We start from the raw sequence: 15,950 nt of genomic DNA, 5'->3' as shown, positions 1-15,950 counted from the left end.
CGCAAAAAAAAAAAAAAAATTTAGTGGCAATAATTCTTTCCTTAGGGCCCTAGGTCCAGTCATACTCAGGAGGCCAGTGAAGTTCATGAATGTCTGATAATTTAGCTAATTCTGGTTCTAATATTCAAAATTCTGAATAACATAAGGCTAGATCCCCAGTGACATGTGAGATTGTATCAATTTATCTAACAGATGTATAATTGCAGTCCCAGAAGGAGAAAAAAGAGAGGAACTAAACATTTTTTAATGGCCCCCAAATTGCAAATTTGGTTTAAAATATCTACCTACACAACCAAGGATCTCAATAAACCCTAAGCATGATAAACACAGAGTAAAACAAGCCTAGAAACATAATAATTAAATTTCTGAAAGGCAAAGATAAAAGGAAAGTCATAAAAGCAGTCAGAGTCAGTAACATGGCATAATAGGAAACCCCACACTCCCCAAAGCCTAGGCACGCCAATTTTAAAATAAGACACAGCTCAACTCCCCTTGTGAGAAATCCAGAGACCACTTGAGAGGCTCCTGCACACCAGGTGGGCATGAAACCAGGAGTACTGAAGCCACTAGGGAAATATGCAGTACCTTCTTACCGTAATCCCCCAAGCCCTGCAGCACAGCACTTCACGCTGGGAGGAAGACCCCAACTCCCAGCTTGTCCCAGGGAAGATGAGAGGACTGGACCGGACATGCAATGGTCTGACTTTTCAGGAGCAGCCTGAGGGACTTATTTTTCCATCTTGCCTGAGTCTGAGTATTGAGTGGAAAGAGCCCCATGTTGGGAACCACTGAGAACAAAGGTGCTGGTTTGAACTAGTGCACGCTCATTGGTAATAGCCCCTCCCCCCCAGCTTAATGCAGAGTGAGCAAAGGCGAAGCCCCCAAATTCCAGCTTTTCCCAAAAGCAAAAACAAAAAATTGTTCGCAAGGATGTGGAGAAATTCGGCCACTTGTGCACTGTTGGTGGCAATGTAAAATGGTGCAGACGCTGCGAAAAACAGTGTAACAGTTCCTCCAAAAATTAAAACTAGAACTACCATGTGATCCGGCAATTCCACTTGTGGGTATATAGACAAAGGAGTTGAACTCAGGTCTTGAATAGCTATCTGCACACCCATGTTCATTGAAACATTATTTACAGTAGCCAAGATGTGGAAGTCACCTAAGTGTCCACGGACAGACCAATGGATAAAGAAAATGTGGTACATACACAGAATGGAATATTATTCAGCCTTAAAAGAGACGGAAATGCTGCAATATACGACAACATGAATGAAACTTGAGGACTTTATGCTAAGTGAAATAAGCTAGTTACAGAAGGACAAATAGTGCATGATTCCACTTATATGAGGTATCTAAAGTAATGATACGCATACAAGCAAAAAGTGGAGTGGTAGCTACCAGGAGCTGGGGAGAGGGAAAGATGATGAGTTGCTTATCAATAAGTATAAAGTATCCATTTTGTAAGATGAAAAAATTCCAGAGGTCTGCTGTGCTCATAGAGAACAATACTGTGCTGTACACAGTTAAGATCTCATATTTTTCAACCACAATAAAATACATAAAATTAAAAAGTGGGGGGACAAAGCAGGCAGAGACATAAAAGACACACTTCCTTCAGGGAATAATAAGAATTGCAGTTGACTTCTCGTCACTACAAAGTTCGAGTGCACTGGAACAGTATCGCAAAAAGTGCTTCAGGAAAAACAGTGATAAAATTCTACATCTTAGTGAAAATACCCTTCAAACTTTAAATAAAATAAAGCCCTTTTCAGGTAAAAAATAAGCAGCTAATATAATTTATTACTAGAATCTGTGCTGTTTTACGTTGTCAGTATTCAGAAAATTCCAGTGATGCGATGATGATTGCAGATGTCATACAGAAGTGCTGTTTTAGACCAACAGGATTTCAGGTCATCTCCCGAGATAAGGAAGGGCTTCTTCCTTGATGTACCAGCTTGGAGAATCCTTTTTTTTTTTCTACCACTGGTACATCCTCAGTGTCTTTCTTCTCTGATAATCATACCTATGATTACACTAATTCATTAGAGATGTGAGAATTTTGTTGTTTCATGGCTTTATTGAGATGTGAGAATTTTTTAAAATTCCTGTGTCTTGGAGGAAAAAAATATATATACATAAATATATAGATGCATACCACTAGAGACTAGTACCTAATGCACTATTCTATTCTCAAATTCCTTTTTGAGGAAGACAAAAAATTCATTATCTTAAAAATATATTTGATGACAATGCAACATTTTTTGTTTCCTTTCTGAACTCTTCGAAGGGTGGATTGTACTACAAGAGAAAGTTGAGAGTAAAGGCATCTTCCTGAACATTTTCGAAGCTTTAATTTTCTGAAACCGCACAGCACACTAGTGCATAACATACAATGTTAGTCGGAGGGTTTTCAGTATGTAAAGTCCTTTATTAAATTGTATAAAATGTCCTACAGCTTGGTATGAGAATAATGGCTGATATTAATTGTAAAACTCCTCTTTACACGCAAAAGAACATTACATTTGAAGTATCCCTTTCTACCTAGAGTAGTCTTGTCTTGATACAAGTAATTCATATTCATCCTGCAACTTGAAACAAGTTGATAACATGCCAATTTTTTTATCTTGTCAATTTAGGAAAAAAAAGTCATATTCAGTATTTACAGATTTAACCTAGTTCACAGAATGTACAAATGTTATGTGTGATAATTTCCCACAAATTCGATCCAATTTTATAGATTTTTCCTGATTTACCTCAAATTCAAAGTATCTCTGCCACATACCTTTTAACAGTTATTGTTAAATAACAATTTTCTTTTTGCATGTGTGTTGTTTCTGGAAAACAAGATGTTAAATTGTCGTGCTATTGTGATATGACAAGCTATAGTACTTAAGTTGTCTTACTCTGCATTCCATGTACACGTTCTAAGTAGAGATAGATATGATGGTGCTGGAAAGAAGAATAATGGCACCAGTAGAGCAGTGGGTTGCATTTATTCCTTATTGATTAGGGATAGTTTCCTTACTAGCCATATGTATTAAAAGAAAATTGTGAACCAGTAAAATAAACCAGACAGAAACAGAAATCCTGCATGATATCACTTATACGTGGGATCTTCAAAAACAAAAAGTTGAACTCACAGAATAGAATGGTGGTTGCCACGGTTGGAATGTGGAGGAAGTAGGAAGGTCTGCTGGACCCAAAGGGAAATTCATGAGTGATTTGGGAGAAGGGACTCTGGTGGTTCTGTTGACCACTCACGCTGCTTCCCCAGAGCCCAAACAACACACACTGCTTTACTGCTGATTACAGTTTATTCTTTCTTTCTGTCCCCCCCACCCCTCCGCCAGCATCTCTTGCCATGTGACCAGCCCACCCAGCACTGTCTTGGGTTCGTGGCTGCTTCACAGAGGCACACAGTTCCACTGGTTCCAATCACAGGGCATGGGGACGTGTTGCAGATTGTGACTAATTTTCTGTACGATTTTGTTGGCTCTGTCTGTATGGTTATATACGGGGAAGCCGAGTTTGTCCAGAGCATGGCTGTGGACAAACAACATATGGGAGACGAGACCCTGGCCCCGGTACTCAGGCAGGGTGGCCCCCATCCGCACCTCTCCTGTCTGGTCCATCAGGGACCAGGACACAGGGGTCCCCTCAGGCCCCAGCAGGCAGAAGGTGGGGAAGGTCCGGATACAGCGCTCGATGAACCGCTGGCTCCTCTCATTGCCACCGAAATGCCAGAATTTATTCACCAAGGCAGCGTGGGTAGGATCCAGGGATGAGAGTTTAAACATCTCTTGGTTACTATTGAGAAGAAGGAAAAAGAACAGTCCATAAATCACACATACTGTGGAGTATCATATTTGTTTGCCCCCAAATTGTCTTCAGACAATGCAAATTAGAGCACAGGTAAAGGTACAGATTCTGCAACCAGACCGCCGGGATTCATAACCTGGCTGGTTGTGTGATCTCGAGCAGGCAATGTAATGTCTCTCTGCCTCCATTTCTTCTTTATAAAGCAGGGATATTAATAGTACCTTCCAAAAATACTGATATAAGAGCAACTACATCATGAGTACCTAGGACTTGTGCCCATAAACAATAAGTACCTAAAAATTAAGTATCGGTCCTTTCAGCAATGCAGGGACTCTCCCCTTAATATGAGGGAATTGATATCACCCCCATTTTACAGATAAGAAAAATAGGTAAACAGAAAATAGGCAAGTGCCCCAAAGCACGTGCTAGCAAGCTGTATGTACAGCCAGAGCTTAGAATCATGGAATCATAGAATGTTGGCATCAGAGGGTCCTTGGCCACTGTGGGAACTGAATGAAGTCCAGAGAGGGGGAGTGATGTGGCATGCAGGTGGCCCCCGAAGTACAGAACACTGAATCTGAAGGCATCTGCAGGCTGTAAAGAGGCTTCGGTGGGGGGGGGGGTCCTAGAAAGAGCCCACCATGTGGAACTAGGAGATCTAGACTCAAGCCCATTATGCCCTTAACCATCCATGGGACCTGAACAAGCTGTTTCATTATCTGAGCCTATTTTCCGTCAGGAAACTAGGGATAATATCTCCTACCTTGTCTATCTCATGGGGTGGACAGGAGAATCAAATGAGATTATAGATGTGCAGGTGCTTTTCAGGTATCACATGTGATACAATGTGAATAAAGCTTTTCCAGGTACATTAACACACAGAGGGTCATAGGATTGGGCATCTCCAGCTCAAATCTCCACCATCAGTGTTCCGTTCTATTCAGTGTTAGACTGGACATCAATGGGGGAAAATATATAATTTGTTTAACTTCTCTTTACTGGAAAACTTTTGCTCTGTGAAGTGAACTCATTAAATGAGTATTTTTCAAGCATCTGCTGTGTGTTCAGTCTGGTATTGAGGATCTATCAGTGAACAACATAAAGAAGGTCGCTGCACTTGTGGAGTTTGAAACGTTGGAGGGGAGAGGGTCAAAGAACGAACAGGTCAGCACATACACAAACAGGCTGATTTCAGATAATGATAAATGCAATAAAGAATAAAAATTGGGTTTTGCAGTTGAAGACTTATGGGAGGCGGTGGTTTTAGACAGGGTTCTCTGAGAAGACCTCTCTGAGGAAATGACATTTGAGAGTATGAATGACAGAAAGAGGCAAATATATGAAGATCACAGGGAAGGACATTGTAGGCAGACAAAGTGCAAATGCATGTGTGAATGTATGAGATTGAGCTGCAGAAAGATGGCCAGAGCTGCTGGTGGGAGTTAGCTAGAGGGACAGAATGAAGTCCAAAGGTGATGGGTTCCAGGTCTTACGGGATCTTGAAAATCCATAAAGGAGTTTGGTTTTATTAAAAGTATGCTGAGGGCTTCCCTGGTGGTGCAGTGGTTGAGAGTCCGCCTGCCGATGCAGGGGACACAGGTTCGTGCCCTGGTCCGGGAAGATCCCACATGCCGCGGAGCGGCTGGGTCCGTGAGCCATGGCCACTGAGCCTGCGTGTCCGGAGCCTGTGCTCCATAATGGGAGAGGCCACAGCAGTGAGAAGCCCGCGTACCACAAAAAAAAAAAGTATGCTGAGAAACCTCAATGGCTTCTTGGCAGGTGAATGGACATAATCCACATTCCCTACGAAAAGCGATCACCCTGGAAATGGACTGTAGGGAGACAAGAGGGAATATAAGGGGAGAAGTTGGAAGGCTACTTCCATAGTGAAAGATGCGAATAGTGCAGAGCGTCTTTTTTCAAACTCACATGGCTTTGGGTCTGCCATATCCAGCAGGTAAGTTCTTTGTCTCCGGCAGGGAAGGAAGAAGTTTCCTCGCTGTCTCAGACATCACATAGAGAATGCATTGTGTTTGCTTGACCTGAACGGATTTAGTGGTTGCAAGATTCCATATCACCTCATCCAGACTGGACTGTGAACCTAGAGAGGGATAAAGTTAGGAGAGAAGCAATTGTCCATTTAGATGCTTCACGAAGCTTCCCAACAGAAGCTATGCAGGACTTAAAGTCAGACGATGTTGCCTCTGCTGTTGCAAGTGACCACGTGACCATGGCCATGTAGCTACCTAAGCATGTTTTCTCTTCTGCAATACAGAGATAATACTAGAAATCCTGACTATAGTACTGTGAAATCAAGGAGAATTGGTATTTAGAAAACAGTAGGCAACCTTGCCTGTTCACATACTACATGCCCAGGTATTGGTCTGATACCACATTTAATCCTTACATTAACCTTATGTGTTATGTACTTTAATTATCTTCATTTTTTATATGTGAGGGAACTGAATAATAGTTAAGTTACATCACTTGCACAAGATCACAAAGCAAGTCACAGGCAGAGCAAGGATATCACCCAAGGGAGTCTGACTCCAACAATGACAGGTGTTCTTGTGACTGGGGTGGTGCTCTGTGGCACAAGGACTTATCATTCTAATTCTAGGAATGGAAGGCCAGAGGGGGAGCTCTGCTCTCACATCCAATCACCCTAAGGGATCCTGGATATGACTGAAAAATATATCATGAATCCTCCGGTAACGAGAACTTGCATCACTCACACGTTCTTAAAGGAACCTTAGAGTTTGTAATGTTTGAATTCAACTCCACTGAAGAGGTGGTGGCAGCTGATACAGGGCATGAACATCAAGCTGAGTGTCTGGAGTTTGGTAAAAGGAAATAAAGGTTGTAGGGGGATGTACTCAGGATAAAAAGTGACCCTACGGGTATATAGATATGAGCAGTCCTAGCAGCCAGCACATATCCCAGATCCCTTACATACTTTGGATCTGCAAATGTTGTTTCCAGTTGATGACGTCTGATGTGCTAAGGGATTCTTGACAGTTCTTGAGGTCCTTAGAATAGATTTGGTAGCTGTTGGTGTAGTGATCAAAGTCATCTGCCATATCCTGTTTGGTTGGGTAATATAAATAAATCAAATTGACTCGACCCAGTGATTGGAATACTTGTGCTTGGTATTTATTATACAGTGATGTTTTACAAACCTAAATATTGATATTCTTCTTGATGTACTATCATCATTCCTGAATCATTTACATCATAAGACTAAGTAAAGGATTTAATGAATTATTCCACTTATGAGTAAGAAAAACTTGATGAACTAGGTATTTATATGTTACATTACAATTTCAAATCGGCCAAACACGTACCAGTTTACAAAGCATTCTTCAGTAATTCTGTAATCCTCAGGAGAAGGAAGGAATTTTTGTCAAAGACAAGTTTCCATTGCAAGAGTAAATGTTACTCTGTTTCAAAGAGTCTCAGAACAAATGGATTATGAAAACAATATTGAAATTGACACAGGTAACTTTGTATTAGAATTTTCACATGCGATAAAGCTATACAGAGTGAAGACACGTGATGTCTTTAAAATGTAACCCACAATGCACTATTGTTTACAAAATAATTCATATTCCCAACAAAACGGAAATGCGAAACTTGCTCAATAAGATCTGCTCAAAATTAACAAATAAAGGGTGAGATTTATTTTGAAGGCAAAGGGAGGAGAGAACAACTACCCAACAAGGGTAGAATAGCTGGAAGCTGCTGCACAGAAATGCCCTCAGCATTAATACCACCAACAATCTCTGTTTTAAAGTTGCATAAAAAAGCGAATATTATTCCATTTTTAGATTTCAATAATTAAATTATCTTTATTTTTGTATTCTGTTTAATTTGCTTTTTTAAAATCACTATACATTTAAATTTTACTTGTAAATAATTTATATCAAAATACTATGAGATGAATTTTTATTTTATATTTGCAATATGCTTGCAATATATTTATATTTGAAACAGATTAACCACTTAGTTTGAGTGATTTTTAAAAGTCTGGTACTGAAAATATATTCCCAGATACAAGCATTGTAATTTGTTCTTTATATTTCTTTAACATTATTCATGTTTAACTTCACATATTTTGGGGTGTTATTTTCTCTACTTAGAATGCAATCTCTGCTCTTGTCAACCTGTCAAAATCCTATTATTCTTCAAAATTCAGTTTTGGTGAAATGTCTGTTATGAAGGCTCTCTGATCCTCTCCCTGCATCCCTTGACATCTACAGTTTTAATCATCTCTTGGTCAGTGCTACTTCTGTATCTCGTATGTTTTTGTACATTTTCAAAGCATGTTGTAATTTATCTGCTTGTCTGTGTTTCCCTCCAGGCTGTGAAGTTCTTGAGGACAGGGACTTGTTCACTATTACTGCAATTCATTTTGGTATCCCCAGGGTCTACCACATTGCAAGGTACATGGTAGGTTCATAGTGAATACAAACATAGATGCAAATTCATTCCACACCTAGCACCTTACCTGCTCCTGAGGGCGGATAACCACTGTATTAAAATCAGGCCACCTGTCCACCAGGGCCTTTAGCTTGAATGGGTTTCCCTGATTCATGTGGAAGACGGTCCCATAAACCTGCAGTATCCGGACAAAGTGAGAGGGTCAGCTTATTAGGAAGGGTTGGCAAAGTGTCTTGCGTTTGATCAGTCCAGTTTGTTTCTATGAAATGAGCGTAAGTACCTAATAGGGCATTCAGTTCAATCTTCAGGTTCTACTAGGTTCTAGATTTTGGGGTCAAACAATGAGAATATTATATGAATAGTTTTTAAAATCCAGATAAATAAAATGAATAAATTAAAAATCATCTACTATCACATTGCAGAATTTAGTGTTCTCTTTCCATTTTATTCCGTTTATTTACACATTGTTTTTAAACATGAAATTACCTAATACATATTAATTTAACATCTATTCCCCCCCCATACGTACACATACACACTATACTATGAGCATATTTCCATGTCAGTAAACACAAATCTACATAGTCGTTTTTTTTTTTTTTTTTTTTTTGCTGTACACGGGCCTCTCACTGCCGTGGCCTCTCCCGTTGCAGAGCACAGGCTCCAGACGCGCAGGCTCAGCGGCCATGGCTCACGGGCCCAGCCGCTCCGCGGCATGTGGGATCTTCCTGGACCGGGGCACGAACCCACGTCCCCTGCATCGGCAGGCGGACTCCCAACAACTGCGCCACCAGGGAAGCCCCAAATGACTTTTGAGTTAGACTTTTGAGTTCATGTCGAGCACTTTGTGTAGTTCCTGACATTTGGTAAGTGTTCTAGAAGTGTTGGCTATAAATTTTATCATATTTTATTTAATCCTCCCAACAGCTCTGCAAGGTAATCATAACCCTCTTTAAGGTTGAGGAATGTCTACCGAGTGTATTTACTTTCCAGTTTTACTCATTTTACATGCAAGAGCACTGAGACTTAGAGATGTTTACTTTTTGCAGTGTTACCCAGAAAACAATGAATTTGTGGGATCAGAGCAGTCTGACTCCTGACCTTGTTCCTCTCGACAGTTCCCTACCCTACCTCAGTCAGAAGGATCAGTGTCTCTGGGCTACACTCAGCACTCATGGCTGAGTCTACACATGATCCTTATACAAGGTGTCAGAGCACCAGAAAAAGGTAAAAAAAGGTGTAATATGATGCTATTCCTTCCAGGTTTCCCATCAGCAGGATCAGTGTAATTGACTATACTGAATTATACATCATATTCATGCTGCCCTGAGAAGTCCAGAGCTGTGATTCATCAACAAAAGAAAATGAGATTTATTTTAGAGACAAGCCTTGTAAATTAACAGTTTATACCTAAGGTTTTTCGTTGTTGTTGTTGTCTCTTGGTTTTTTTTGGGGGGGGGGAGGTTGCTTATAAAGGTATTGATTTTTAATTTTTAATTCCAATTATTCATTGCTAGCACATAGAAAAACAATTTTTGTATTATGTATATTCACCTTAAAGCCTTTGCTAAACTCCGTTATATATCTAGGAGCTTTTTAGGGTTGCTTTTTGGTAGGTTCCTTAGGATTTTTTACATTACACAATCATACCATCTGTGAATAAACACTAATTTATTTCTTTCCAATACATATGTCTTTTATTTCTTTTTCCTGCCTTATTGTACTGGCTAGGATATCCAGTACCATGTTGAATAGAAGTGTGAGAATGAATATCCTTGCCTTGTTACTGATCTTAGGAGGAACAGTCACTCTTTCACTATTTAGTATGATGATAGATGTAGATTTTTCCAGTATGCTTTTTATCAGGTTGAAGAAATTCCTTCTATTCCTAGTTTGCTGAGAGTTTTATTTCTATGAGGAATATTACATTTTGTCAAATATTTTTTTCTGCATCTATTGAGAGAAGATCATATGGCTTTTCTTTTTCAGTCTGTTGATATGGTGAATTACATTGATTGATTTTTGAATGTTGAACCTGCCTTGCATTTCCAAGATAAACTCCCCTTGGTTATGATGTATTATCCTTTCGATATATTGATGGATTTGACTTGATAGTATTTTGTTGAGGGTAGTCTCTGTTCACGAGGGATATTGTTCTGTAGTTTTCTTTTCTTGTAATACCCACTTCTGATTTTGGTATCAGGGTAATTCTGGGCTCATAAAATGATGTGAGAAGTGTTTTCTCCTCTGCTCTATTCTGCAAGAGTTTGTGTAGAAGGGGTATTATTTTTTCCTTACATGTGTAGTAGAAATTGCCACTGACACCATCTGGACATGGAGTTTTCTTTGTTGGAATGTTTTAAATTACAAAATCAATTTCTCCAATAGATATAGGACAATATAGTTTGCATTTTTCTTCTTCAGTGACCTTTGGTAATTTGTGCTTTTCACAGAACATACATTGTGAAATTTATGAGCTCAGCATTGCAAACAGTGTATCCTAATATCTTTATAATGTCTGTTGTGTTTGTAGTAATGCTCCCTGTTCTATTCCTGATATTTATAATTTGTGTCTTCTATTTCTTGGTCAGTTTGGTTAGAACTTTACCAACATTAGTGATTTTTTTCACTGAACCAGAGTCTAGATTTATTGATTTTCTTAATTGTTTTTCTCTTCTCAAATTTACTGATTTCAGCTCTTATCTTTCATAATTTTCTTAATTGTGTTTTCTTTGAGGTTAATTTACTCTTTTTTCTAGTTTTTAAGGTAGAAACTTAAAGCATTGATTTGAGACCATTATTCTTTTTTATTATAAGCGCTTAATGCTATCTATTTCCCAGTTATCACTGCTTTAGTTGCATCCCAAAACTTTTCAAAAGTTGTATTTTTATTTTCGTTCAACTAAAATATTTTCTAATTTCACTTGTGATTTTTAAGCATGATTTATTTAGAAGTATATAATTTCTAGAAATTCAGGTATTTCCCAGACACCTTTCAGGTTTTTTTAATTTTGAATTTAATTCTATATTGTTCAAGGACATGCTTGGTATGATTTCAATTCTTCTAAACTTTTTAAAATTATGGTCTACTTTGGTAAATGTTCCATGTGCACTTGAAAATAATATGTACTCTGCTGTGGTTGTGGAAAGTATTCTATAAATGCCAGTTACTTCAGGCTGGTTCATTGTATTTCATATGTAATAAGTTCACATATATTTATAGGTTTTCTGTCTATTCTACAAATTGCTGAGAGAGGAAAGTTGAAGTCTTTATACCTGTGTGTTTCCCTATGTGTTCTTTCAGTTCTATCAGTTTTTGTCTCAGGTACTTTGAGCCTTTGTTGTTGGGTGTATACATTTCAGCCTTTCTTATGTCTCCTTGATGAATTAATGCCTTTATCATAATGCAGTGGCACTCTTTAACAATAGCCTAGTCCCTTTGCAACATATATTATTGCAAGAAAAAACACTTCTCTGTGGTATAAGATCACTTCTTAAACACAATTTCTGTCTCACCCCAGGTTAAACATAATAATCCTTTGGGGTTTGACAAAACAGAAATTGACCAGTTATTAATTACAAAGAAGAATGACAATGGTTAACTTTTCATCAGGCACTTGATTGTTTGGGAAGAATAAATTACACATTAACTTTGCCAGTTCTGGACAAACTTCCAGTGTTATATAACATAAGAGTTGAAAGGGCACAAGGGAAAGTTTTGGGGTCATCACACAGCAAAGAACATAGTGGATTCCAATCATAGCATTGCCACTCACTATTGCTGTGATCCTGGTCAAGTCATAACTGAGCCTCCGTTTCCTCTTTGGTTCTACAGACATGATGTACCTGCCTTGCAGAGAGATGATGTGAACTAAATGAGATGCAAGATGAGTGAGCGTCTGGCACAGAGTAGGTGCTCAGTGAATGCTTGTTCTCTTGCCCACCTTTTTCTGAGGCTGTTGCTAGTCCTTTTTCCCCTAAGAATGTTCCACTCTCACCTTTAAGGACTCAGGGAGGCTCTTCCTCAAGGATTTCTCTAACATCTGCAGCAGTTGCGGGCCTTGTAAGTGGAACATCTTGGCAGGTACCTTAATCTAAAGAGAGGATCGAAAACCAAGGGATGAGAAGTGCTGCAAGACATACAAAGACACCTAAGCCCTGTTATCCTGGAAAACAGCAATTGCTAAAGAAACTTCTCCATCCCGTTTGTGTTTTTGAAATGTCTTCCTGCAAAGCACTGTCCTTTCTTCCGTTTGGCGTAGTAAGACTCACCGTGTCCCCCTGTTACCTATGACAAGGCCAGCTACTAAGCCTTCAAATTCCCAATCTTCAACAAATGAACAGCTCATACAACTCAACATCAACCCCACCCCCAAACAACCCAATTAAAAAATGGGCAGAAGAACTGGGTTCTTTGCAACCCTGTTTACTCTTCCTTCATAAATGGTTAGCTTGACCGTTTATCCCCACTGAACCATCAGAACAAAGTGTTCTGATGTCTTAACAAAAGTTATGGGCTTGAGCGCACATTAGTCAAGCTTCTCTCCTCCACACAGGGCTCTGCACTGTGACCTACGCTCAGCCAGAGCCACCACTAGCATTCAGAATGATCCCCCATGAACCTTGCTTACTCCTTTCCGTAAAAGAATAACCATTTCCTGCCTGACCTTTCAGGTGTTTGCAGATGTTATGGTCTAAGAGTTCTCCTGTTGAAATAATACCCTCTTTCTGTTACAGCACTCCTTTTCCCCACTCTTGAAATAATCCTTTCAAATAAAGGCTCTCCTTCCCAAAGTCTGGCCTTGATTTTTATTCAACGGTATCTTAGTATGGCTTCATTACCATTGAAATAGACGTTTGTGACTAGCCTGGAAACCTAAGTATTGATTTATTCATCCATGCGGTCTTTCACTTATGCAATCGCTCAATAAATATTTATTGAGAACTCACTGTCATCTCAACAACTGTGGTGAGTGTCACCTCAGCTAGGCTGAACTACATTTCTCAGAATTCCCTTCCCTGCACATTTCCAGTTAGGGTGGGCCACAGAGAGATTCCTCAGGAGGACCTGGAGGGCAGAGTTGAAGCAGCAGGCATTTTGCAGCTAAACTCACGACCCAAGGTAGGGGCTGGGTTGGCAAGTGCCTCACTCTCCCCAGGTCTGCTTTCAGCTTGTCTGTCACCTGGGCCAGGTGTGGGTGTTTAGCTCCTTACCAAAGGAACCTGGCTTCTGCGGGACACCCATTCTACCAAGGTCAGGGTCAGTAGGACCGACAAAGTTTCTCTGGCCCCGTGAGCCTCAGCTTATACTGTGGGTTTCAGCTTGTTCTTTTTCCCTCTCACGTTCCTTTCCCAGCTACCTTCCCTGTGTACTTCAGTCTTCAGCACCAGGTGCGAAGAAACAGCCTTACAGAAACTGCTGAACTAGTCCACACAGTTGCATACGGTCGATTCCCTGTAACAAATCTACTTTTCGGCTTGGACCCTGACTGATACACTTAATTTTGATCAACTAACTCTCTGAGCAACTGTGAGCTTAGATTTCCTGTTGTTTAAGCACTCATAATCTAATAAGGAAAATAAAACAAGTACACAACAAACATATGCCCCATAGAGAGAGCTAACTTATCCCATAAATATGCAATCACAATGCTATAGAATTCATGACATTTTTTTTAACATCTTTATTGGGGTATAATTGCTTTACAATGGTGTGTTAGTTTCTGCTTTATAACAAAGTGAATCAGTCATACATAAACATATGTTCCCATATGTCTTCCCTCTTGCCTCTCCCTCCCTCCCACCCTCCCTATCCCACCCCTCCAGGCTGTCACAAAGCACCAAGCCAATATCCCTGTGCCATGCGGCTGCTTCCCACTAGCTATCTACCTTACTACGTTTGTTAGTGTGCATATGTCCAAGACTCTCTCTCGCCCTGTCACAGCTCACCCTTCCCCCTCCCCATAACCTCAAGTCCGTTCTCTAGGAGGTCTGCGTCTTTATTCCTGCCTATTCATGACATTTTGAAGCAGCCATTTTGATATGCTTTAAAATATAAATTATTCTCATTTTTATTACCAAATGATATTGAAAACGAATTCAATCACCCTATCCCCAATCCTCACCTCTTCTTGAGCCTTAGCCCATCCCTAAACCTAAGAGTCTGATGTGTATAGTGTATGTTACTATGTAATATAAAGCAGCATTTCTGCATTTTGACTCACGCTGGAAATTAGGATGATCAGAAGAATTGGATCATAACATGCTGACTAAAAATGTAGACAGAAGACTGTGGCAAATCAAATGTTCTGCCTAAGGCCTACGAGATTCACAAAAGACAGAGAATACTTCTCAGTGGAAGCTTATAGCGTTCTTAAAGGAGATTGCACTAGAACTGGCCATTGAAGAGAGGATGGTGTTAGATGTCAGCTGTCATATCCCTGGGAATGACTGGCTAACTCTTCCTGACAAGAACTATGGAGAAAGTTCTTGTTAGACTCAAAATGGCATTAAACTTGGAATATGCAGAACCCTGTAGATATTAGGAGAAAGTCATTGTTGTTTAAACTCATTTATTTGCCTAAGTTCCTGACTGTTCTTTTAAAGGTCATCCCCGGTCTGTTTTTCGTATCCATGAATTTAGCTCATCAATGCTAGGAAACTGACCTCAGCTGGCTTCTTCTCTACTTACTTTGGCTTCCCAGCTCTCTGGTCACTGTGTTCAGGGCCTGCTCCTCTTCAGCTCAACCCTTTGGGAACACTGGTCCTTTGGGATGAGCAGGTAGAATCTGTACTTGGAGAAATGGAACTAGTATTAGTTTGCGTCTATTGGCAGTCATGCTCCAGTTACCAAAGACTTCTTTTCATGTTTTGATCCTGCTGTCTTAACATGTTGGAGAATCTTGGACAAATTAATGTTTTGATTTTGCATATGTGTTCCCTTTTACCTGGACTTTTTGTCAGTAATCTGGGGAGAAAAAATAGTCCCTTCATTTAACCGGGAGGTCCCTTCATGATTTGAGGGGAGGAGAATCTAGACCAGAACCACTAAGGAGGTGGTTATCTCTCTTTTTTCCCCACCTTTATTGAGATATGATTGACATATAATGTTGTGTAAGTTTAAGGTGTACAATGTGATGAGTTGATACATAGGTACATTGCAAAATGATCACCACAATAAGGTTAGTTATCACCTCCATCACATCACATATTTCTTTTTGCATTGTTGTGAGAGCATTTAAGATCTACTCCTCAGCAACTCTCAAGTACATAATACAGCACTGTTAATTATAGTCACCATGCTACACACCAGATCTCCAGCAATTATCTCATAAATGGAAGTTTGTACCCTTTGACCAACATCTTTGCATCTCCTCCAACCCCTGGTTGCTTGCAACCACTATTCTTCTCTGTTTCAATCAGTTTGGTTTTTTTCAGATTCCACATGCAACTGAGATCATAGCGTATTTGTCTTACTCTATCTGACTTTTTTCACTTAGCATAATGCTCTCAAGTTATCCATGTCACAAATGGCAGAATTTTCTTCTTTCTCATGACTGAATAATATTCCAATGTATAGATATACCACAACTTATTTATCCATTCATCCATCTATGGACACTTAGATTATTTCCATGTCTTGGCTCTTGTGAATAATCCTGCAGTGAACATGGGGGTACAGGTGTCTC

At 39.7% G+C, this 15,950-nt stretch overlaps 1 protein-coding gene across 1 annotated transcript; it reads right to left on the bottom strand.

Annotated features, from left to right (window-relative positions):
• Window positions 1-3,407: 3,407 nt before the first annotated feature.
• LOC115848544 (glycine N-phenylacetyltransferase) lies at window positions 3,408-15,053 on the bottom strand. The gene is made up of 6 exons (XM_030849328.2): window positions 14,954-15,053; window positions 12,261-12,356; window positions 8,330-8,437; window positions 6,779-6,905; window positions 5,752-5,923; window positions 3,408-3,810 (listed from the first exon to the last, which is right to left on the bottom strand). The coding sequence occupies exons 2-6, from the start codon at window positions 12,336-12,338 to the stop codon at window positions 3,408-3,410; spliced, it is 888 nt and encodes a 295-aa protein (XP_030705188.1). The 5' UTR covers window positions 12,339-12,356; window positions 14,954-15,053.
• Between the last annotated feature and the right edge of the window lie 897 nt (window positions 15,054-15,950).

The sequence above is a fragment of the Globicephala melas genome, chromosome 8 (assembly GCF_963455315.2).
Source record: "Globicephala melas chromosome 8, mGloMel1.2, whole genome shotgun sequence".
NCBI classification, from domain to species: domain Eukaryota; kingdom Metazoa; phylum Chordata; class Mammalia; order Artiodactyla; family Delphinidae; genus Globicephala; species Globicephala melas.
The sequence above is the reverse complement of the archived record's forward strand: the minus strand, read 5'-3'. Positions and strand labels throughout refer to the sequence as shown.

Excerpts from the sequence above, each read along its gene's own strand:
- LOC115848544 (XM_030849328.2), bottom strand. The coding sequence starts at position 12,338 with ATGTTCCACTTACAAGGCCCGCAACTGCTGCAGATGTTAGAGAAATCC. Across the intron at positions 6,906-8,329 it reads TTATCCGCCCTCAGGAGCAG|GATATGGCAGATGACTTTGA; the intron begins GTAAGGTGCTAG and ends CCAACCAAACAG. Across the intron at positions 3,811-5,751 it reads TATGGCAGACCCAAAGCCAT|TAACCAAGAGATGTTTAAAC; the intron begins GTGAGTTTGAAA and ends TCTTCTCAATAG.